At 34.9% G+C, this 26641-nt stretch overlaps 1 protein-coding gene across 3 annotated transcripts in view; it reads right to left on the reverse strand.

The window, feature by feature from the left end:
- Positions 1–213: 213 nt before the first annotated feature.
- Positions 214–26641, reverse strand: part of LOC139143342 (titin-like) — a 66726-nt gene continuing 40298 nt past the window's right edge. For all 3 annotated transcript variants that reach the window (XM_070713581.1, XM_070713580.1, XM_070713579.1), the window contains exons 18-38: positions 24490–24812; positions 23767–23937; positions 23305–23374; positions 22790–22882; positions 20751–20900; positions 20127–20204; positions 19600–19782; positions 19112–19207; positions 18335–18443; positions 17664–17887; positions 16967–17192; positions 15800–16090; positions 14855–15139; positions 14077–14179; positions 13485–13685; positions 12757–12898; positions 12030–12217; positions 2818–2967; positions 2222–2330; positions 1891–1942; positions 214–1325 (exon numbers count right to left, since the gene is read on the reverse strand). In XM_070713581.1, coding sequence (XP_070569682.1) covers positions 1000–1325; positions 1891–1942; positions 2222–2330; positions 2818–2967; positions 12030–12217; positions 12757–12898; positions 13485–13685; positions 14077–14179; positions 14855–15139; positions 15800–16090; positions 16967–17192; positions 17664–17887; positions 18335–18443; positions 19112–19207; positions 19600–19782; positions 20127–20204; positions 20751–20900; positions 22790–22882; positions 23305–23374; positions 23767–23937; positions 24490–24812 — 3570 coding nt within the window. In that variant the 3' untranslated portion in view covers positions 214–999. The remainder of the gene's footprint in view (positions 1326–1890; positions 1943–2221; positions 2331–2817; positions 2968–12029; positions 12218–12756; positions 12899–13484; positions 13686–14076; positions 14180–14854; positions 15140–15799; positions 16091–16966; positions 17193–17663; positions 17888–18334; positions 18444–19111; positions 19208–19599; positions 19783–20126; positions 20205–20750; positions 20901–22789; positions 22883–23304; positions 23375–23766; positions 23938–24489; positions 24813–26641) is intronic.

Here is a 26641-nt window from a genome sequence, read left to right on the forward strand (position 1 = left end):
AGACTGATACTGGAAACAGTTGGCTGCTATCATCAATATGAAAGTATCCAACTGGGATTTGGCATTCACCGACCCTCTGACTTATTCCAAGAGGTCAAGCCATCCTCTTTTTCCCCAAATTTGGAATCTCCCTAACTACATGTCTGAGTCAGGAAGATTCCACTTTGCTAAATGTAAGGGGAGAAAGGCAATAAATAGAAAGCAGAGTACCAATTCACAGGAAATTAGATTTAATATTGTCCTTTTTTTTCGCTCAGAGAAACCAGGCACATGATAATATCAGAAAATGAAAATGAAAACTACAAGACTCTATGAATGATGAAGAAACATCTAGGATACACAGTTAGGTTGGGCGGGCACTTCACTGCTTGCTTTAAGTAGGCAGACACTCTAAGTCATTGGCCATGCAGAAAATATGCAACTGATTTCCAGAAATAAAATTGAAACATGTCAAGTTTAACACTGATTTTTTTTCTAACAATCTCCTGATCACAAATTTTGAAAATTCTTCGGGATGTCTTGATAGATAGAACACTGTCAACAGGAGTGATGAACTTGGTAGAACTTGTTAATTTTTTTTTTGTTATTTCAGAGATGATTTCAGATCATGTTGAACTCAGCCACATTAACAAATTTTCATGAATGAAAGGGATACAGAAAGTAGAAAGAGTTCACTTGATGCAATGCTAAAAATAAAATGACGCAAAGGATCAATCTCCACACTGTCCGATACACAGTGATAACACACTGCACAAACTACATCAATTTCAAGAGATCCTGGACTGTCTCTTTTGCTCTGCAGCTCTCTGCAAATGTTCTGCAGTCCTGCACTGTTCTGCAGTGGACTTCCAATGTTCTACATTATTCTCAAGAAAGCACCAAGTTGAAGGTAAAAAATAAAACAGGAAGCAGCTATTCTTAGTAAAAAAAGTTCTACTGGATGTCGTAGTTTTTTTTTGTTTGTGGGAAATGTCCTCTTTGCAGCTACAGGTACTTGCTTCACTCTTTAAATGGAGAGTCTTCCACACCTAGCTCAGCGGTACATTCACATGACCCGTACGTATTTTGCAGTTTGCAGGTGTAAAATCCGATATCATCAGGAACAGCATTTTTAATAGTTAAAATACAAGTACCGTCTGCTAAGTTTTCGAATTCAATGCGCTTGTTGTCTTCCGTAAGGGCATCCTGTGGACCACCTTCCTCCTCCGAGTAGAACCAGGTCACCTCGGGCTCGGGGTTGCCCTCAGCAACCACACTGAGCATAGCAGTGTCGCCTTCAACCACTGGCGTGTCTACCAGCTTTACTTTGAACTGCGGTGCACATTCTGCAGAAATAAACACAAACACCTCATCAGCTCCATGCAACACTTCAAATTTCAAGTCACAAAGGCTATTTTATTGACCTAGAAAAGGTCTATGCATTGCAATTCTGGGCAAGACAAGAGTCCAACGCTTTTGTGACCAAAAGATGGGGTTAAACTGTCTGAAACAAACTTGTTCCACCGTGGAGATAAGATTTCCAAAGTTTAGAAACAACCCACAGGGGCCCATGCTAAATTTACAACTAGCGTATCGGTCTACTTGGTGATTCATCCACCAATACATGGCATACCATTTTTGTTGGCTAGACACCATGCAAATGGGCCGACCGAATTAAAATTGACATCTAAAAGATTGCCATGTTCAAATTTTGTATCTCTGACAAATCTCTACTATCACAGTTCTGACATGAAACATCCAAAAAATTTCAACTGGAAAATTTAGGATCAAGTCAAAGAATTTTATTCAGAAGCATATGCACCCATCTTTAAATGCACATTATCGTAGCAGTAAAAACCTCTCATCAGTAGTGTAACTACATGGAAGAAAAAAAATCTGGATGTTACTCACCAGCCATGACAGTCGTGGGATCGTGTCCTACTGCTTTTGCAAAGTCTCTTGTCTGTGGTAGAAACCAAGTATGAAGTGTGCTGTTAGCTAGCTACGACAAGGGAAAATAATCCCAGACCCGGACAAAATATGATAGAAATGGGAAACATGAGAGCTATGAGAAATATCAGCACAGCCAGCCAATCAGAGAGACCCGGGGCCAAGATAAACAGATGATTTGATTGGCTGGGAGGGCTCATAAAGGACAGAGAATACGCATACCTTTCTCTGTCTTGGAATGTTGGGGGCTGGGGATATGTATAACACCGAAACTTTTTGACTGGTACTTTACCTCTCGTCTTCTTTCTGTGAGTTTCTTCAGCCTTCTGCAGTCCAGGGGTCGGTCGTTTTTGCTCGACAGCCATGGATGCTTGAGACACTTACCGCAACTGTTCCTTTCGCTGGAGAGAGAATTTTCATGCAAAATCCAAACAAATAAACATTTGACAAAACACCGGCAATCACACCATTACAGTTCACTCAAATATTTCACATACTTCCCATAAATATTCCAAATAACACTCACACACAACCCGCCTCACTCAATCCATTCATTCAACACACACATACATATATTAAGGAGCTCAGTTCACTCCGTGCAAACTGGGCAAATTTTCTGTATTATATTTTTTTCCTTTACGAAATATGATGAGAACGTCCAACAGTACCATCCACTGGCCTGCTAAATATGTCTTGGTGAAACAATCTCCTTATGCCATGTGGGGTTGTACAGCCTTTAAATGGTTATCATAGAATATCATCTTATTAGGGGCCCAACAAGAGGTCCTCATTAATGAGGCAACGCACTGCCCCCAAACCATCCCCCCTACCAGCAAATAACTCGGCCATATATAGTAGTCAGCCAATGCGATACATGAACTCACAGACCTGGCATCTACGCAGAGGACACGGCTCAGGAAATCTTTGCAAGACGGTGACAGTTCTTCAAATGTCTTTTCAAACTCCAATTTTCCATCCAGAACATTCTGGAAGGTTTCCTTCACTGAATTTCCACAAAACGGAGTTATTCCAGATAATCTGCAATCGGAATGAAATTATTAGAATTGTTAAAATTAATTTCACTCTGGAAAACAAATTAGAATCCTTGACCATTGGTTCTCAAATTGCATACTTGGGCTCCAGCTCAAGGGAATACTTGAAATATGCTATCAAGTAAGGCTGAAAAAATAAATAAAATATTTCTGTGAACACAATAAAATCTTTTACAGCAACTTTATATCTACATTGTATCAATTTTATATAATAGTCATTTTCAAATATGAACTTTTTCTGTATTTCTCAGTCTTTTTCATTATTTTTAATGAATAAGAGTGCAATTTATTATTTTCATACATAAGTGCCTCACCTTCCTCTGAACCATGTTAAATTGTAATTTTTTGGTTTATCAAAAGGAGAAAGAAAATATTTGATTACTGTTCATTACCATTCCAGTGTCCTAATAATTACGTTTACATATGAGCGGTTTAAAACATCATTTCTTGGTATCATTTTTACAGTGTATCATTACTATATATCATTTTACATATTATTTTTACGATATAATCACTGATCATTTTGTGATTTTCGAAAATCGTGGCTGGTTTATCAACTTTCCAGGACTTGCTGCGACTCAATTTTAAATTTTAGAACTTTCCAAGGAACTTTAAAATGCAAGGACTTTCGACGAGCCTTAAGACCCTGAAAATGAATTATGGGCTGACAAATTAAATTTGGCCACTTTAATTTTACTTAAAGCACAGCTCACAAACCAACTTTCTGATCAACAGATACAAATTATTATCAATCATGCAATTGATGACAAAAATAATTTCCTGTTTTGAACAGAAATCATGACAAGATGACAGTGAATTGTTTATTATATGGATGAATACAACTAAAATTCAAAAAATATCTATGAGGGAGACATCTTTCCGTTTTCATTTTAACTATTTCAAAGTGACAAATGTTGATTTCTCTAGTAATTAAATGGTAATCAGTGAATCAAAGATCTGTGTCTTTCTCAATCAGATGTCCAGGCAGAATAACCACATGAATGATACAACATGGTAAACACAAAACTTGAAATAATAAGATGAATTTAAGATATTGGTCATTGTGAATTTGTGAACAGAAGATTCACTGGGATTTTAAGTATGTGAATTCTTGACCATTACGATTAGCTAGCTGTCACTTTTTTCGCTGCTGTTTTCTATTCATCTGACTTGCCTATTCGACATGTGTGTATGTTTCTGACATCTATTGCTCTCTTTTCACACATTATCACCTCGCTTTGGTGTCACTTTTAACACCTGCTTTGGATTGTATCTAACTCTGAATATACTTAGTCTAAACACTCTCATTTCAGCTCATTCATCTAATAGAGATACTACATCTTCAAATATCATGAACGTATTTTATAACTTATATTACAGTGCTAGGAAAGCTGAAATACAAGTATTCATTACCATGAACTAATATTTAATTATTTTCATAACTTTATTGTATGACAACAAACTTCTGAAAATGTGGAAGAAACAAGTTAAATCAATCAAATATCACACACAGGTACATGTATGACTATATCTGGGGATGATTTTGCAGCGTTTGAAATATAATTATTACAATTTTAAGTCCATATTTGTCATATGTTAAGAAAACATTACAGATGCTTAAATAAATGAATAATAATGCAACATTTGAAACAAAACCCTTTCATTTTACTTAGAAGTGTACAAAAATTACAGCTGGCACAAAAATGGGTATATTTTTTTGTAGTACACCTACATCTATATGTTCATTTGTCTGTATACTGATCTAATTACATTTTCTAAGTTTGTTTTGCATGAAAGTCTTTGAAACAAATTTGTATTCCAATAGATCTCATCAGGATATGCCTCATTACACATGAAAGAGAATTAAATGCGCCAATGAATCACACAATAAATGTCTCTAAGTTCATCTGGGCAAAACTCTTTCATCTTCATGTCTATTTCCAAGCCTTTGGTTTCAACCATAATGTTAAAAAGAAAGGTAAAATATATCTGACCACATGTAAAAGGGTTGAAAAAAAAAAATCATTATTGTCTTTGTCAAACTTGCAAATAGTAGACTATTGTAGCTGTGCTCCATTGCATGCTGTAGCTGACTCTGAGACTACTGGGCTGAAAAACACCACTATTTATGACCCCATAAACTTTAGACCAGTGCTTAAGATAATCCCGTTGATATAATAAAATCCTTTTGCCCATATATAACTTGCTATTTCAAGTGCCAATCTATTTTATTGCAAATCAGCTGTTTGGAGTACACACATTTTTTGCTTTATATCATGCTATTGGCATACATTTGGGACTCTTTAATAGTCATTATTATTGTTTATTTGTTTACCAAAATCAATAAAACAGCTTCTTACTGTAATCTGCTGTACGTTGTTGCATAGCAACAAGACTCGCCAAACGTGGTGACATGGCACATTGAAGAAGTACAACCTTCCAGTCTTAACTAGTGACCCCAACACTCTTGTGTAACCGTGTTGTTGTAAATATGTCATTTGAGTCATGACCCTTGGTAAAGGATTGTAAGTGTTTATCTTTGGACCTAAAGACTGTCTGAATTTTTTTAAAAAGTTCACACCTTTTTCTCTTTATGCAAATTAATGTATTAAACTTTGATATTTTGGTTTACACTTTTTACAAATTACTATACAGCCTGTCAACTTCTCAAATCCACTACATCATGTATTACATGTCAAAACACAGTGATCATGAAAATTAATGTTGATGAGCTTATCAACAATTCTCTGACAAAACGCATCTAGTATATAATGCAATGCAATACTGAAAATGGATGATCTAATATTTTTTAATCTGAAATCAGTTATGAACAAACCAAACTTGAAAGTTCATTTTTCCATATTTCTGCATGAAACAATGTGTTTGCACTCTTGAGTTTACACATTTTACATGACTAGGAAGGACAATGTTTTTGAAATGGATGGGTCAGACTTTCTTTGTGAAAAATTTTCAAAATTACGGGAAGCAAACTGGCAGCTGATATGCCCCTCAGCTGTAATGTTTCACATAAAATATCAAAGAAACAAAACTTCAAAAAGTGTAAAATTTTCATCCTAGGACGTATTGGACAAATTTTTGTGACCAAAAGTAAGAAAAAATCCCTCAAAATAAATCGTAACTTTTGTCACAATTTGAACTAATCAGAATGAGGTTGTCCCTTGCCATCTCAAAACCTGCTTTTAAAGCTATAGAACATGTCCTTTCTATGAAGAATTTTTCTTTCCAAAAGAGAGTTAATCATCCACAATACAAATTGCATCACAATCCATACATAAACAAGAATATTTTCTGAAAGACCATGTTAAGCAAAGAGAATTAAATATCAAATAATCAGAAACAGGAACATTTAGCACTTTTGACAACCTGGGGAGCTATACACTAGCAGCCGATTACCAGTCTACTACAAACCATTATAAAAAGTTGAGTAAACACAGATGTAGGTGGTACATGTAGTTTTGACAAATTTATGCCTGGTCTTGACACCTATAGAAATACCACTTATCCAGGGACACACAAGTTGGCCTTTCTGTCTGCAGCTAAACAGTGTAACACAAATAGACATCTGAAATAGGTATTCTAACTAGTTATAAGCCTACTTCTATGAATACAGTATTTATCCACACCTAGTACCTATTCAAATGTACTTCACAAAGTCATAAGCTGTCACTTCTACATCTTAGAGGCAATTTCCTATCAACTTCTGGGAAGATTTTTGTTGAAGAGCTCTTTTGCTACTAAGTATAAAGACACTTTTACGCATGTTTATATTAATAATACTAAATGAAGACGTGTATTTCACCTGGCGGATGGGGGATTTACTGATAAGAAATTTCTGAAAGCTTACCTGATATCATGGGCAATTTCCCATCATTTATCATGAGAAAAGTTTGCATTGAGCAACTCTTTACTATACAATTGAGAGTTTCCAATCAGTTTTGATTTGTAATAAAAATATACAAACTCTACACAGAGTTAAAGTGTTTCTTTCCAGAAAATTCTCAAGAATGTAATTTGCCAATCGTAACCGAATGATCACAACCTTTGTACAAAAAGCGTATTAAGTAATGAGCAAAACATTTCATATTACAAACGTAATACTTTTCAAATTAAACACAGAAATGTAATAATCCTGTATTGGTATGTCTACTTGCAGAATCAATTTACACGCCCTCATGCTGAGTTATATAAAATCTACGGTTCAGTAACTGACTTGACATTATCATTCTCTTTAATTCATCCTATATTTCCCTGTGGATCAGTCTAAGCATACCCTGTGCAAAGGGTCAACATATTTACACCACATTGTGCGTATTAATAGTCTGTGTACTGTAGTCTGACAACTAGACATTAAACTTGCTCCTCTAAAGATAATATTTGTATGTGACTAAACACTAAAACAATAGGGTGTAAAATATTGACAGTGCAAAGTTAAACTGATTGATGGCAGGTTTGGAACCTTACACATTCAGACTCACAAGCACGTCTAGAAATTTTCATATTGGCTCCTACAACTATTTAACCTAAATACCAAAAGGCATTTTCATTAAAGGGACAAAGTCGGCCATTTTTCTTGAATTTGGTTATAGGAGATACTACTTATATTGCTTGACATGTTGAAAGATACTAAATGAATGGGTGACCATGCATATATTCAACCCCGGTTTTAGACACGATACATGAAACCATCGTGAAAATGAATTAATGGTCATGACCATTAATTCATTTTCGCAATGGTTTCATTTAATTTGTCTAAAACCGGGGCCAAATATATGCACGGTCACCCATTTATTCAGTATCTTTCAACATGTCAAACAATATAAGAAGTATCTCTTATTATTAAATTCAAGAAAAATGGCCGACTTTGTCCCTTTAATGAAACTCACAGATTGACGAGTGAACGGAAAATCAAGGTAGGAAATGTTATGACCACAACTATGAAAGTGATGTACGTAGTGTCATCACAGTGAAATACATGGTGTTCTGTTGACATGACTGAGATCAGGTGAGCAAGGTCATTGCCATGGCAATTACGACACAAAAAAATGAATAATTAATCAATGACAAGACTGAAGCTTTTAATGTCAGATCTTCAACCATAAATTAGTTTCCTTTTTAATACCATTCCAGTCACGACGCTTCATTCATTGTTAAAAACTACTTTGACCCTTTTCCAATGTAATAGTCTTACTAATTAGTTAATGTACTCATTTTCATTGTATTGCTGGGAATAAAGAACTCAATATCAATATTAATATTTTACCAGATGACTTTGTTCTATTTTTGCTTCAGTTCACAACCTTCACAAAAGTCTTCAATTACACTGACATCTTGTCACTAGCTAGCATAGTCCATCAGTACTGAAAATCAAATTTATCTTGATCACTCATTCTCTCCTGTGCAAAGAGATAGAGCCATTCATTTTGTACACTACTTTATTTCTTCTTTAGAGACTACCGGTACAGGTAATAACTTTCACATGCAACAAAACTACATGTACCTGTGTCTATAGAGAAATAAAAATTCCACAGGAAGAAATCAAAAGTCTACTTGATTCATTACACATGCAATTACACTTTTTGAGAACTATGAAGAGATTTGGACGTTGTGATCTCAGCTTCAATATAGATCATTTGATAAAAATTATGATGAAAAACGTAATACAGACCATATAATATGTACAAGAGGTTTCATGTGATAAAATATTTTACTTTCTATGCCAACATTGGAAGAGTTATTGTGACTAATAACAGCAATAAATTACCCTATATTTTTCAGAGTAAAGACAATCAGTCAGTAGTCTGGTATGATCTTTCTATCTCATATTTGACATATTAGATGATGGTATATCTAAACTTTGTGATTGATCACGGAGTAAGAGTCTTTAGACTAGCTTAAGGCAGAACATACATTTGGGCAGATTTTGAATTCAAAAAGTCTCAATTAACTTACAGTCTACAGCATGTATGCACTCATTTTGAAACCTTTTGAGAAAATTGAGTTTCACTATTTTGTTTCCATAGAAATCAATAATTTGTATTTTACAAGTGGATTTCTGACATGAGACAGAATAGTGGCCATTTTGAATTTCAATTACCAGTCACTTTGAGTTTAAATTGCTTCTCAAATAAAATTATTTGCATGGTAACTGTCTTTTCATTATAAGTCAAGAAATACAATAGTTTAAAATTTCTTGAAGCATATATGAGCAAAATTCTCACTCTCAAAGAATGCACTATCTTAATAGATGTACGATGCTCATGTTTTTGTGACAGGCATGGGAACTGCATTTCAGATGCTCACCATGTGACATGACTTTGTGACCAGCACTATCTCTGAGGATGAATAATGTCCATGTATCTGTGATTTTGTGACAAGACCAGTCCACATGGTTTGAGAAATTGCAAGATGGCATATTTGAAATGTATATCGGGGTCACTGATGAGTAAACCAATATTTGAAATGTATCCATGGGTCACTGATAAAGTAAACCCATATGCATGTGTCTTGAATATGCAACGACTGTTATGACATAAATATTACATATCAAGTATTGCAATATCTGTATCATAAGAAATATTTGAAATGTCTGCTTTTGATTCCAGGTTTCTATAACTGTTTAAATTTGAGTAAACATCAAAATTTTAGAATTTATGCAGCTGATCTTGTGAATGTACAGTTTCTACATCAATTTGAGTTTTGGAAAAAAAAACAAATGTCTCACCCATTATACATTTTTTTAACCGTTGCATCCTATGATTTCTGCCACAGAAAATGAAGTTGTAACATTGGTTCTTTTGATTGTGAAGCAGCTTTTTAAATGTGATCCAAGCCACTATTTCATGATGCATTGATTTTTGGAAGCTCAAGACAAATGAAGACTGATTTTGAATCTCTAATTTACAAATTCCAAAGCTTGTGAAAGCATCTGGGATTCTTTCAACATTTCAGTAATTTTCACAAAACTTGTGAGTGGTATACACATATCACATCAAATTCACTTTTCACAATATGATATATCCATACCAGTACATATGTCAGAAATGTTGATTACGTTTGACTTTTGGCTAAACCAGACACTACAACACCAATATACTAAAATCTATGAGGGAGACTGATGAAGTAATTTTGCAGAACCATTCATAAATGTTAAATGAACACTCTCTTTCAGAGTTCAACAAGCTATCCAAGTGTACCTGTTTACATTATGTGTCTTATCATTGTCAGGAATTATTCTTCATAATGAAATGCGAAGAAATATTGGAATTCTCAGTAAAGAATCAAAACCAGGAAAACAGCATCCACATTGTGCTCCTGTGCATGCAAGTTAAGTGTGTCTCAATTTTGGTACGTGTGTATCAAGTGTACTTCCTCAAACACTGGCAATGTGATCTGACGGACAAAGGATGGATGGATGGATGGATAACGATGGACAATCAGCCTTAGTATTTGATAATCTCTGTGTCTCTGACAGCGGAGCTAAAAATATGATTTGCTAATTTCATCAAAATTTGAAGAAGTTTGCATTAGAACATTTCTGGTTTAAAACCTGTGACTAAGTTCAAAATACTGGAGGAGATTTCTCAGAAAAGACTTTGAATAAGATGACCAAAAAAAAAATATTGTAAATTGATAACACAGAAACTTTTGCAAAATGTTAAAATATCTGTATCTTTAAAAGATCTACTTCAGGAACCAAGAAACCAAAATTAAAGCAATCTGACCAGTAACTCCATATCTTTATCATTTCTGCCAATGTTTGCAGTATCATTCAATTTGCATGTTGTCAAGAATGACCTTTTCATTTGACTAAAGAAATCCAGTCTTCAACCCATGATGGATATACATACCAAATACACAGGTGGCACATACAGCAATTCTGAACAGTTTGTTATGGACTTATATGGTACATGTATATACATGTATACAGATGTGTACAGACTTGTATAGACAATGAAAGATCCCAATAGCTGTCCACGCCATACGCACATAATATTTATATCAATGCTATAATCTCTTGAGAAAGTTTAAACTTGTATCTGATGTTGGTTAAATTATGGTCAGATATTGATATCAAAATAATATGATCATAATTTATAATCTTATAATATAAAACTGATGGCTTGACAACTGATCATGTATCCACGGAGACCAATGTAGTGATCTCTTTCACAGCAAAAAGGGTCTTTGAAATGTTGATCCTGTACTATTTTTGGTACAGACACCACTACAGCAGACATAGCCTTGTCTGTGATGTCTGAGGAAACTGTCATACCCAAGGCAAGGGAAAATCTAAACCATACCATGGAAGTATATATATATCAGAACTCAATACTGGAATTTTTTGCCTCTCAGGGGAAAACTGAGAAGATCATGCGGAATGGCAAGGACGAACTGGGAGTGTTTAAAAGTTCAGTAGAAGCAAGAATACGACAATTAATCACATCTGATTGGATAAAATGTCATCTTCACATGAAAACAAAGGAGATCATTTGGAGCTATATTTAGTGTTGAGATTTGGGATGGCTTTTTGTCAATCTTAAAAGCATAGTCTGTTTATCAGGTTTATCTCAAAATGATTTAACTTGACAAAAGTTTCTGAGAAAAGTAATATCCCATGTAAATAGTCAACATTAATAAGAAACTATGCAAGAATCCAGGATTGAGGACTGCCGCTGAAATACTACTGGCGAAAGCAGTTGCCAGGAATAAATTATGGTCATGCTTTGGCAATTATCTATTTGTTTTGTAACTTTGGCACCAGCAATGCCTTATTGACATGTTTGTTTACTCACACTTTGTCTCTACCTGTATATCTACCCACCTGTCAGTCTCTTTGTCTGTCTGTCTCTATCATTTCATCTACCATGCCTATCTCTATATCTGCCTGTCTCTCTCTCCCTATTTGTCTGTATCTCTCTCTGCCTATGTTTGTCATCTTCTTCTGACTGCCTATTTCACTATATATATCACTATATATATTCTATCAGCTGTTATGTTAAAGACAAAATAGAACAATATAGGACTTACAGCATGTATGTCAGGACACCAATGCTCCACATGTCAGACTTGGGTGTTATTCCTTCAAACCGGATCACTTCAGGTGAAATAAACTCTGGAAAAGCATGGAGTTCTGTGATACTGTCACCAATACGCCTTGCATTGCCAAAGTCTGCCAGCTTGATGATGAATGCGTCTACACACAGTATGTTTCCCGGCTAGAGAAAATGTAAAATAAATGAAATTTTAAATCAAGTTTTGAATTTTTACACCCACTACAATAACATACTTATATTTCCTGGAATTTGGTAAACTATGAAGAAGACAAAGTTCCTTTTGGCCATTTGGTAATACCTGACAGTTTCATTACAATCATGATAACTTGATGTAAAGTAGTTGAGTCCAATATCATCATTGTCTATTACATTCATCTGATCACAGTTACCCTTTGATGACATGAAAGCAGAGAATAGTAGTGGAGGTCTTAGACAAGGGCATTACCTAGAAACAAGAAGATGTTCATAATGTATGCAAATTTATGTAAATATATTTAGATATAACCAATTTTGGTATAGGCACAGGAAATTTAGTTGATTATTTATGCAAATTTATGCAAATTTATTTAGATATACCTACTTTTGGTAGGAGCACAGGAAATTTAGTTGATTATTTATGCAAATTTATGCAAAATTATTTAGATGTAACTAATTTTGGTAGGAACACAGGAAATAGTTCAAAGTATCATTCACCAACTCACCTCGATGTTGAGATGGACAATCTTTTCATGATGAACATAATCAACAGCTCTACAGATCTGTTTGACGTAGAAGACACATTGCTCCTCTGTGAAGTCAGTATCACTGTTAACAATGCAGTCCAGCATCTTCCCTCCTCCAACACTGTTTAACAAAGAATGAAAAAAAAAATTTTATTCAGGTACATGTCAGGCTATTGTGAAGGAAGGTACAGAGTACCTGGCCTTGTACTGCAATAAATTTTGCAACGCCTCCTAGATTTGTGTTGAATTATCACGTAACTGTTACATGTGCTTCTTTTAGGATCTGATTTCAGTGATCATGATGGGTACTGCAAAGTACTTAAGACTCAAATGATTTTTCATTGTTTATTAACTATTGGATTTCATATAAAATAATCACTTGTTTCATTACTAGATTAGTTGAGACTGTCTTCAAGTCTATAGAAAATGTTGGCAGGCAATATTTCTGTAGTTGTAACCAACTTTTTTTTGCATGGGCCAGTGATATCCAAAGATTGGTGTTCTTGCTGTCTAGTCTGAGGAATATATAAACCATATCCAATACTACTGAACCAGGCTGTAAGTCCACTGAATGTACCCTGATATTGGTCCAAAGATCACCAAGAAATGAATAGATTGCTCACTGCTGTTTCCAATAAGTCTTAGAGCAAAAAGATAAAAATGTGAGGGATGAAATTTTCTTTCAACCAATCAAATGATTCACTTACTGTTCCATAATGATGACAAGTTCATGAGGAGATTCAAAACTTTCATAATGACTGACAACAGAGACATGCAGTAAGCTCTTCATAATTTGTAATTCTCTCCTGGCATCTTCTATCTTAGCGTCTTTGTAGCTGATAAACTTGGCGACAAACTCTGATTGGCTGATTTTGTCTGTGCACAGGTGTACTTTGCAGAACTTGCCCCTGTGAATACACAACCAAATCATGATTGGGCAGGTGGCCATACACAGCTAAGGTAAAAATTTCGCATTGAATGCACTTTTACTCAAAAGTACTGGTGACATACCTGGTACAATGTCTTAAACTTGGTTTTCACATAAAAACTGAAGTACTTTTACTGCAAGTACAGTTAATGATTTATGGTAAAATGTTTCAATATTCATAATATAAAAGTTGAAACTGAATAAGATATAAAAGGCAATGGAAGAAAAAACTGAAAACTTGTAGGAATCACTTGCGAAAGAATTTCTTTGATATTTGTCATGTTTGCTTTGGAACATTCTATTTTTCCTTGGCATTCATGGAGTATTTAAGGGTTAGCATCACCAGACATCACACGTCTATTGGTATTTACCTTGCTAACTGATATTTAATGTCATAGAAATCATTGACATCCAGTACATGCTCCTCTCTTCCTTTGTCTTCTTGTTCAGTTACAATAATTTCTGGTGGAATCACTGCAAAGAAATTCAAGTTTATAGTTGGGATATATTAAATATTAGACCAAAGCAAAGACATAAAATATGTACTTGTTTGATGTGCTGTTGTTGTGATGAAAGGAGACTTTTAAACAATCCTGTTACACAAAATTATTCTTTTCTGGCCCTTCCCTACATTTCTCCATATTTAGGTTCAAATTTGTGGTAGAAAACAATATCGTTATACAAAAGTTTGCTGGTGAATATTCTAGCATAACAATAGAGAGTCACAGAGCACAAGATGTTGCAACAATTAATGCTTTCCGGAATTCCAAGCTGTCACCCCAAACAAAATAACTTTTAGATCAATCAAAGCAGAATGACACAATAGATGATTGAACATTTTGATGGTCCACACGCTATCTTTCTCGATCATATATTTATTTATTATCAATAATTTCTTTTTCATAAAAAGTCTTTCAAATCTGGTTATTCCATCATATGCTTAAATATGGGTGAATTGTGTACTGTAAATCAGTGAATGATAAGTGAAATCAGTTATCTACAACTGTTGTTTTCTAATGCACAATTTCCTATTTAAAAGTATTCATTTATGTAAAGCATATTAATGAGCATTGTTTTAAGATGCAAATCAACTAATGAATAACTATCAAACGGAGAATATTATCTGGCCTAAAATTGTGCACTATCTACCTGTTGGCTTCATCATCTTAGCAAAACATGAGGCTTCACCAATCAAGTTGGCAGCCCGGCAGGTATAGTCTCCGTAATTGTAAGCATGGACATCAGTAATGGTGAGGGTACAGAGGCCATCTTGGTCCAGATCTTGGATGTATTTGCCGCCCTCAATGATGACATTGCCGTCTTTGTACCAGGTGATGTCTGGTTCTGGTGAGGCTGAAACTATACACTTGAGTTGAACCATGGTACCTTCAGAAGCATTGGTGTCTTTCAAAGGTTTTATGAATGTTGGTGCAGCTGTGAATGGAAACATTGGATTGACTTGAGTATAATTATGGACACCAGCAAACACTCAACAAACAGGATTATTATGAGTGAACTAGGTTCACAATATATTTTGACATTGAAGAGATACCTAATTTGGTTGACAGACTTGATGATTATTTTTCGAAATTTCTTTCCTTTAAAATGTTAATTGGAAGGTTACAGATGAAGATACATGTAGCTTAAAAATATACATGGAATTTGCATGTCATCAGCTCTTTATTTGGTCAATCACCAACTTCAATTTAAGTGTCACCTTACATGGTTATTAAAGGTAGATACAAGTGTCAGATATAGGAAGAGAGCTTGCCAGAACTCCACATTCAAAACCTACCATATTAACATATTTAATTCAAAACACTGCGTGCCTATGGCAGTTAATACTCATTCTCAACACTACAACAATCAAAGAGTTGTCCTGTGTATCTAAAACCTAATTTTTTGTAGAAATATGATCTTCGGTGGTCAAAAATAACACAAGAGTTCTACATGATACAAACTGTCATTGAGTCAGCATTTACTGTTGATATCATGACTTCACAAATCATGATGTGATATCAAATGACAGCCTTGTGTTGTCCGCTGATGGCAATGTTTACACAGTTATCTTTAGAGCATGGCAAAATATCCTACCTTGTACATGTAGATGAGCAGAACCGGTGGCAAGACCAGCAGAATTCTCAACAACACATTTGTACTTTCCAGCATCTTCAACTTTGACATTGTAGACAGTCAGAGTGCTTCTATTAGCAATGCTTGTGATCTCCATCCTGTTTTCAAGCAGTACATTCTCCTGTATAAACCATTCTACCTCTGGTTTCGGAACACCCTTGAACTTGCAGGTAAAGCCGGCCTTCTGTCCAGCCATTACAGTACATGACTTAGGTTTCTCAACCAACTTTGGAGCTTCTGGCTTTGGAACTTCTAGAAACAGGAAAAATTACAACACAGATATCACAATCATGAATACCAGTATGTATTCTGCATTAAAATATTTAATGTCTTTGGGAAAAAAGGAGAAAGATTTTAAGCCTTATCTTTGGCAGCAAGTTCTTTTAAAACTCAACAGTGCATGTTGAAAAATTGAATGGGCATTGTATCTGGGAGCAGAATAAGTGCATTTTACAAACAAAGCAAATAATGCTGAAAAATACATTAGAAGTGTCAGTTAATAGAGCTTTGAACTCTTACAAAGCACTAATTTTATGGTATTAAGTAATTAATATCTTTTTAGAAGATCTTCAGACATCAAGAACATTTCTAAGCCACCACACAATCAAAGAATCATTCAGAATATTCAGACCATCAAAACAAACAATTAAATTTAACCACACTGCCTAGGATAAGGGGCACAATAAGCAGACAAACTCTCTTGTCCATTGAAATAGGACTGCAACATTTTTACAAACAAGTCAAATTATGTTATCGGTGAAATGATTTGTCATGTTTGGTTTAAAGGGGAAACTTCAGGTGGCAGGCTTTGAACCCTCCATATTTGTTCACTCTCACTTTCTCCATGCACACTGCCTATATTGATCTTTGTTTCAACCCTTTCACCACAGTGGTTTGAACCAATCCCATTGTTTTCTATGGTAAAGTTGGACTTCTAGACAAGGAAATGGAGGTGAAAGGGTTAAAAGTCATATGAGAAAATCGTTGTCAGACAAATTAAAAAATTTGATAAAAGTTACAATTTTAACCCAATATCTCAACAGATAAATTTTTCTATCTAGACAATGAATTACTTATTGTTAATACATCTAGCCCTCTTTATGATAAGACATTTCTGATCTTTCTCACCTATAACTGGTTTGGGTTCTGCTTTCTTTAAATACTGATCTGGAACATAACCCTGTTGACCACTAGGGAAGTTATCTGTCGGTGTTGTCTGGATCTTGTACATGTTACTGCTTCCTCTGGCGATAACTTTGACAGCTGTACCTTTGGTCAACATCACTTCATCACCACCTTCTGCGATCACATCAGCTGTCACTGTGTACATTTCACCAACACTGATGAAGTGGATCTATTGAGAGTGATTAAAATGATCAAACTCTTAGACTTGATAGAAACATGATATTGATATACGAATTTGTGAAGTGAGTGATGTACTACTGTATAAGCCTTACAGCTAGTGCTATTTTACTCGTTACTTTATTTAAAGGAGCATCTTACAACAAATATTATTGTATGACATGGAAATATGGATGTTGGAAGCGATCCTTACTCTCCTTGCTTAAGATGATTGCTAAAAACTGACATTTTACATGAAAGGTATACTAAATGTCAATAAGCCTCTGATTTTTGTCCCTAGTTGTTAAGTATTCCAAGGCCCATGTTATTTTGATATCACTCATTAAAACTTGTACTTTCATACTTTATGTTTTCATGACTTCATAAATGATTAATTTTACTTTTTTTTTTTACAAAATTTGTAAAATCAAGATGTTGTGTTTATCAAGCATGGAATTCTAATCCTCGCATGATGTGCAATCACCTCTGGAGAAGGAAATCCAGGAATTATTGGACTGGTAGGTCTGGGACTTCCAGCGGTTGGACTTCTTGGTTGTGGACTCTGTGGAGTTAATGTCGGTGTTGTAGCTCCACTTGATAAACTTTCACTTCTACCGAGACTTGCTGCAAATTTCCTGAGTGGTATGGGGCTTGGTTTGCTGGGAAAGCTTGCTTCAGAGCTGGAACTCACACTGTCTGTTGATTTTCCTGAAAAAAATATTCGAGAAAGACATGTCATGCTGACTGAATCTATTGAAAATAAAATTTGCACTGATTCCCATATAAAATGAAAGTAAGTTTTTGACTTTGTATAAAATGTACAGAACATGGAACACTATATAGCTGATAGCAGAGGAAAAGTAGACATCTACATGGAAAAATGATGTAAATATATACAGACTATCGGCCCATAAAAGCCTCCTTTCTTGCTATAACATTCATATGATGCTTTATTATTAATGTCTCAAATGAAAATTTCATAGTTTTTTTACTAAATGTTATCATATATTTGAATTAAATTTTACAGGAGATATTTCATACATCCACATGAAGGATAGTATCTTTATACAATGTAATTTCTGTGCACAGGGATATTACATTCATCCCTCTATTATTCTTCCATCATACAATGATGTCACATGATCGATTTCTTACCATATTTTCTCTCAGCAATAGCCTTGATTTCAAGTAATTCTTGCTGGGTCTTACTGAGGATGTCTCTGATCTCCTTAACCCAAGCCTGCTTCACATAAATTGTCTTAGCCTGATAATGTATGAATGGGAAAACATTGGTTGAATTCACCAGAATCAGCATATTTACATCTATGAAAACTTCAAGACTTCAAATATCAACCACTCAAAAAAACCCTCTGTTACTGTAGAATTTGTGTCATAATACTGGCTTCCACGTCAAGACTTGAAAACTTCAAATCATGTTTCATGCTTACAACCTTCACACAGTAAATCCCAGTGTTCCTGACAAGGCTTATTTACACGCTATTTGCGCAGTGTCTCAGATTGCCCTCGCAGTGGAATTTCATGTTTTGCACAACTTTAGATTCAGTCATTTCGATCGGTATTAATTTTGGTATGATAAACATCAAAACTCAGGGCGAAATGTGTGATCTGAGTGCCGATTTTACTTCTGCGTTTTAAATTTTAGTGCTCGTTGGCGGCACAGTTGCTACCAACCCAGGGTACGCCTACACGTTCAGGGTACATTATGAATACATGACTGGATTTACATAACGCGATAAATTAGCATATATACAGAAGATACAACATGGCTGCCTCTATGGTTGCCGTGCCTTTTAGACACGAAAACCTAAGTTGTGCACCAACTCAAAACCTTAGGGGGAACACTGGTAAATCCTATGTTGAATTTGGAAACACTAAGTTCTATGTTGTGCTTATCCCTTCAAAACATCTTACCTGTAATGTTTGTAGTGATGTGGAAGTGGCTTTACCGTACCAAAGTTCAAATCTCCTGTCATCTCCAACATCTTCTGTCATGCCAATACCAGGTAGCTGAGAAAAAGATTAGGTATAAAATTAATACTATAATGATGACAAAAATTACTCATTTTCACAGTGAGCTACTTATATTGAATAATAAGTTTTTTTCAGCAGTTGTGCAAGCAGATGCAGACTTTAACACAACATAGCAATACAATTTATACCGACATCTGTTTGTCAAATAAAGCATACTATGCCATATCCTGACAAATGGATCTAGCACAAGCAAACTATGGGTGTAATATACTGATTCACAACAAAAGGGTCTAACATTTGATAATAGGATTCTGAAAAACATGCCAACTTGACACCTTAAACTTCACACGTCCGATCAGGTAAACACACAGGAATCAGAAGTCATGACAATGAAGTCCATAGCTTTCTCTGTCAAGTATTATACTTACTATCATATGTGACTTGTAGATATACCCTGGTGACTCTAGTTTACTCTCCTTCTTGATTTTGGTGAACATGATGAGATCTTGAAACAGAAAAATCTGTCTGTCTTTGCCTTTTCCTCTAGGTTTGCCATCCCAGACAATCATTTGATCTTTTCTGAACAGTCTACCAAGCTCATCAATGTTGCCCTGCAATAAAGAAGAACAAAATAAATATTTTTTTTAAATGTTACTGTTTTAGAATTTTTGCCACCAAACTCTGTGACTGAACCCTCTTGAGGCAAGTACAACAAGTCACTGAGATGCAAGAATGCTGTTTGAAACATACCTTTTCACAGGTTACACTACTACACCAGGACCTGTGCAAAACTGATGTTTGAAATACAGAAATCTATGTGAGAGGGCATGCTGCTGTAGTGTGTTTTCTTTGCATCTTCTGAGACGTTTTAAAATTGGCACTTTACTTCTAATGGTGTAGAATTCTTTTACTTGTTTTTAACAAGTTGATGAGAATATCATAGTTCCTTACTTACTTGGTAACCTTCAATAAGACTGAGATGCATCAAATCATTGGCTCTCTTTGGAACTTGCATCATCAGATTCAAAGCAAGCTGAAAGAAAACAATGAATATTACAGATTACACACCATCCATGGGTCATCCCTTTTCACAGATCATTCCTGCACTGACATTATTCTTTTGCTACTGGAGCGTAACAGTCAGTATCTTCCAATTTTAATCCATAGCTAGAATGAAGGTAGGCTTTCAGCTTCCAAAAAGGGTTTTCACTTCACCTTTTCAGACTAGTGCCTTCATTTACCTATCTACATGTACTTGCAAGGATGAACAAGATTGAAAAACATTATACCTTTTGCTTTATATTTTGTGACAAAGTTGTGACATGCATATGAACTAGTATCATAATTCAGCACTATATAGCCACTAGTAGTATGAACAATCATTATGTTTACCTATATATTTTTTCATCATTTAATAAATTAATTATTCTCACTATCTATTTATTCAATTTCCAAGAAAAATAGACGAAAGCTATCCTAAACAAATGGCTGGCATAACACAAATCTGAACTCAAACACCGGTACGTCTGAGCAGGCGAAGAACGAAGGTGTATGCTGCATGGTTTATTGCCAGACTTACTTCAAGATCAGGATAGTCTTCTTTGGCTCTCTTGGAATATTTCACAATCTCTTTCAAAAGTAGTTGATACTTGGTGATTCTCTGCACAGGTTTGATCAGGTAGTCCGACAGACTTAACTGTTTGTCACCACCCAGGGCTTTCCCAAACTCCTAAAACAGAATCAGGTTTGATTTGTTCACACAAAGAAAACAACAATGTTGACTGCCTAATCTGTGAACTGTTATTTATCTCAGAGAAAGTTATGCATAATCAAAGAAAAGACACTTTTCAGAAACAGTATTGTAAAAAATGATGTATAAGCTGATGTTTTGATATCTATCATTTGCATTTAAATAGTATGTTATTCAGTCAAAATGTTTTGTTACTCCACTTCACAAATTACCGGTATATGAATACACTTAAGATAGATTTTGATATTTTATATTTTCAAGATGAGGCACTTAACAAATTATGATCAATAGTAAGTATAGAGAATGAAATAATTCCTACACCACAAAATTATACCAATACAGCTTCTCTTTTGTTCTACTCAAGACACCATGACACCATTGTATTCAATCATGCATTTCAAAACAGTTTTCATACATGTAATATATGCATCAATCATGAATCAAAACAACTTGTATTTCAAATATCTCAAAGAAGGAAAGGACATACACATCTTTTTTGGAATTTAATGAAATAGTTTCTGGTAATATTTTAAAACATAGGGCCAAAGTCCCTGAAGCTACTATAGACATGGATACAAAATTAAGTATTTCCTGACTGTATGAAATTATCTCACTAAGGTCATCCTAGGGGCCTGTAAACCAAATATTAAAGCTGTCTGACAAGCGGTTTTGAAAAACAAGCGACCCAACAGTTGACAGAGCTCTGCTGTGTTATGTAGAGAATAACCTTTTGTGACACATGTATTGATGAAGAAGGTGGATATTTGAGCTGGTTTATCTTTTAATATCAGTATTTTCATCCTATTAACCAAGCACATTTTAACTTTTAAATTAACATTGTAAGTAAGTTCTGTAAGTAGTCAGAGAAAGCACACTGAAGAGACAAATGTTTGAAACTTAAGAAGTTCAAGGTCATCAAAAGCATTATAAGGAATCAAGTAACACTTTCATTGCACTGTTTACACAGATTGCATAATTGCTATAAATAGCACGTGAGGAATCTTACAGCCCAGCTTTACCATAAAAACCCAATCACTTTGACCACTCTTTTAATTGACCACTCTATTTTTTTCCTCAAAAAGTATTTATTTTATCCTTACCCAGTCAACCATAAATGGAAATTAGAACTTTCTCTATCTCTATTTATTTGACAACCTCTATCATGACAAACTATTAAGAGCAATTTCTTTTAGATAACATACAGGGCACACTAAATGACGGTTGGGATTCAGGAAAGTTGCCTTTACATGTTTTAATCCTCCAAGATGGTAAGCATTTCACTATGAACTGTCCAAAAAAGTTGACCTTTCTGATAATTCCACACTAAAATTATTTTGGCTTTGATGATTTCCTAATTAATTCAATTATTTAAAATCATATTAATTATTTTTTTCTGGGTGAATTGATAGGGTTTATACAGTACAAGAATTACTTACAATGTAAATCAAATTTGACCAAAAATGACAAAAAAATTCCTTAAAAATACAGATTTGCATATTTCATCACAATTTGAACAAATCTAAGTTGGGTTATCCCTAGGGACCTGTATACCAAATAACAAAGCTGTCTGACCAGCGGTTATGAAGAAGATTTTTTACCAAAAACACCTTTTTTGGCATTAATTTGCTTATTTTCAACAATATCAAAAAATTAAAAAAACTAGTTTCTCAAAATCATATTTTTCATCAACACAACAAATATCAAATCAGTAAGTACTGCGGTTCTCAAGATATTTGAGTGGACGGACGCCTCACAAACGGACATACATACATACATAAATACAGACTGACGACGGACGCCGGACGGATACCCATCCCAATAGCTTCTATAGACTATAGTCTATAGTAGCTAAAAATTCAATCTCTCACCTCAAAGAAAGTTTTAGCTGGTGGCATGGACAGAAGATATTCTGACTTCTGCTTGTTCTTGCAGTATTGTACATGCATCTCAAATTTGGGTTGCTGTGAAAAAAGAGAATTCTTTAGGAAGAGCTGTGTAAGAAAAGTCCAAATGAGATCCATTTGATATCCAACGTTATAAAATTAACCCTTGCACCCGTGGATTTCATACTACTGTTTATAGACATTTATTCTGGGGAAACTGTGAAAATATTGAAATATTGAAAGCTGATGATATTGTGAAGAGAAAAGAATTGCTAAAGGGATTGATCAAAAAATAAATTTAGAAAGAAAATTGCATCACATGCAACAGAAAGGTGGCAATCTCCAAACAGATTTGGACTAAAAAAATTTGCTCGTACAGAGCCACTAAATAGTATAGTACGACAGTTGTCTGAGTGGGTGCCTATTGGATTACCTACTGACAGCTAGAATCAGTTGAGTCAGGATAGCAGCATCTGTGGCTGGACAATGATGATACTTACCCACTTGATAAATGTACGACCAATACTGGCAGCATCGCTGTTACAATTCTCAAGTTCATTCATGAAAATCCTACAAACGAAATAAATTAGATTAACAGAATTCAAACATTTTCTGCTATTGATGTCGCAATCTAGGATATCAATATGAGGATTTAAAAAGTTGCTAGCATGAGAAATTCTGCAATCCAGAAGTTGACTGGTACTTGTCAATATAGTAAAGACAACCTCTTCATATATGCTAGTCTGAGGTTTTGAACAGAGAGATATTCCTTGAGAAAGCATGTTCTACTATTATGTTGAAATGTAAATATACAAATTTGTCTACAAGACAAATGGATGGATGGGTGCAGTGGAAGCTTGAGATTTATGAGAAAGTAAATGGAAAATCACTGATACCAAAGGTTTTACATTGTTAATAGCTTTCAACTACAAACATAAAACAGTATGATTGGTGGCACTTACTCGCTATGGAATTCATAAATTTGTTCTAAATTCATGAAAATGACATCTTTTTTCCCTTGCAAACTGGCAGGAAGGTTTGGGCTCTCCATGGCTTTGAGGTGATTCTCAAGTGCAAACTTGATGTCTTTGACATACTGACGTTCCGTTGCCAGCAATTCTTCCAATGCATATCTGGTAAAACAAAGTAAGACATGACAGTGAAAATGTAATTGCTTACAATATGGAGAAATACATACATGTTTTTACAACCCTGACAGCAATTTCTTATAACTATATCAAACCAATAAAGATACAAAGAATACATGTATTGAGTAATGAAGGAATCACCTTGGGTAAACACTTTTCAAAACAAAGGAAGTACTGTACTAGCGTGCTGGAAGAAAGCAATTTCTGAACAAAATCATTATTTTCGTCACATTCCAATCACAAATGCTATAAGTTATATTCCACAATATCACAAACACTTGAAAAGACAGAAAATCAAGGTCAAATTATGACAATTGACATAAATTGATGGTACTGCTACAAACTCACCAGGTCTAGGTATTACCTCAGTGACCAATGTACAAATGTATTTGTTGCTTGTAGCACAGCAAAAGATGTGGAAGCAAACTTTGCATGAAGTCCTGTTCACCCTAAGTTTAATGTAAATTGGTCCACAATCAACACTGATAACAATGGGATTGGGCCAAACCATGGTGATTAAAGGGTTAAGATACTTACGTTTTCTTCCTGGTAGCTTCAAGTTCCTTGCTATCAGCTCTTTCCATTCGGCTGAATTCTGCAGCAGCTTCAGACTCAGGTGATTCTCCAGGCCTGAGTCTCTCTTTCCCTTCATACTGTGCCTGTGTCTTCTTCTCCAGGTAGGTGGCTCTAACCCAGCCCTGTTTTGGTGGATGAGCTTTGCTGGGTTTGGTTCTAACAAGCCATTTGATGGCACTGTTGGAGTCTAAAACATCAACGTGCTGACCCTCAACCAATGGAATGTCTTCCTTGTCATTAGCATCAGGTGTGTAGTCTGCTACAGCCATGTAAATCTCAAAGGACTTAAAGAAAACAGACAGATGTATTTATGATTCATCATTGCAAATGATGGGGTTCAGACAAAAATTTGAAAAAATTTGAAATGGCCAGAGTTGAATATTATTCTTGAAAATCAAATAAAACTGAAAGAATTAGGGGGAACATTTGGTTAAAACACATTGTTTGAAACTGGGGATGACAAAATTTGACAAGATTCTGAAGTAGGGATTAATGTTTGCTGGTGTGCAGGACTTAATAATAATATTAAGATAATATTTTTTGCCAAATGAATAACATGGGTTTTATTTCAACTGAGGCATGAACTGACAGATCTTTTTTATTAACTTTTTGAAAAGGTGAACACTGTCATGGCAAGCTCTTTGTGTAAGGCTTGTTGGTTTTGTTCTGGTTCAATTGCAATATTTAAGTAAATGTAAGTACTGTACTGAAACCCTCTAAATACTGTGCTCTCCCTGGCCTTTCGAAATTGTTAGTAAATTTACGAATTGGGTTCAAAAAATATTAGTAAGCACAAATTATGTTATTCTGAACCCACCAACTTTCAACAAGCACTTCTGGTACTCAATAGATGATTTTAAGGGGATAGAAATGATGAATGATTTCATTAAAGACAAAAGAAAATGAAAAATCCCTTTTTAGTTTTTTTGACAATGAAAACTCATATTTTGATACGCATTTTCAAAAGATTTATTGAATAACACAGTACATCATGGGTCATGAATGCTTGTAACATTGAAATTTCTTCCTTGTCTCAATAAAGTGTGTAATTTTGGTCAACGGACAATGAATGTTATTCAATTACTCTATCTTTAGTACACAACATAACATGTTCAAGTATATTGTGACACAAATCATAACTCCCTTTGTGTGTGTAGTCAGTGGTTGATGATTATATATATTAATTTATGAAGCGGTCATTAATATTATCAAATATTATCAGTGTTTGCACAAGTTTTAGATGCTAGAAAATCTGTCCCCTGTTTTTCATATTTGGAAAGCTCTGTTACATTTAAAGTATGCATGCACTAGGTGGTGCCTCTATAGCTGCAGTCATTATGCCATGTTCATCTCTAAAATTCTTTTTAAACAACCACTGATACATTTGGCAGTCTGTGGTTTCGCACAAATTTTGTCTCATCTCAATCAAATTTAAGTACGCAAACTGAGACTGGTGATCCTGCTAATGTTTTCTTAGAGACAGTTATACTTTTAAAACGCTGCAGATGATCGTCATTTATTTTTTTGTCTGGATAAACTTTTTGGTCATGGGACTGTGCACAGCATTTTCTCTGGATCATAGAAAACTATCAGTATTCATAACATTTGCTGAGACAGTTTCTTGTAAAATATTTTGAAGGAAACCTATTAAATTGCAAGCTGACTGAAAAATTCAATTTGCAGATCGTCAAATGACAAATCTATGACATCTAAGATTTCTGGCTCGCTTCCACCTCCATGCACAGAAAAACACTGTGCAGTACATGTTCAACCATGCGCGTCCCGGACTGCAGTTCTGCTGTAGTTCGACTGTCTTTCAGGCTGACTGTTCTTGATCTCTTCTAGCTCGGCGGTTTCATTGTTTCGTATTTTTTTCATATCAGTTGCCGTTTTTATGCCCAACTTTCTTTCCCAACTGGATACTATCAATCCAAAGTATTTGTAACTGCCCGCTTCCCTCGATCCGCTTCAACAGTCCACTCGGAGAGTTGACAGCATGTGAGTGTTTGGGTGTCTCGAAACTACCGTAATGGGGTGGTAATGCAGGACACACCACTATGAGATTACAAGACCCGGGGATCTTGAAACCTTTTCGCGCATGCTCATGTTATTA

This window comes from Ptychodera flava, chromosome 11, assembly GCF_041260155.1.
Source record: "Ptychodera flava strain L36383 chromosome 11, AS_Pfla_20210202, whole genome shotgun sequence".
NCBI classification, from domain to species: Eukaryota; Metazoa; Hemichordata; class Enteropneusta; family Ptychoderidae; genus Ptychodera; species Ptychodera flava.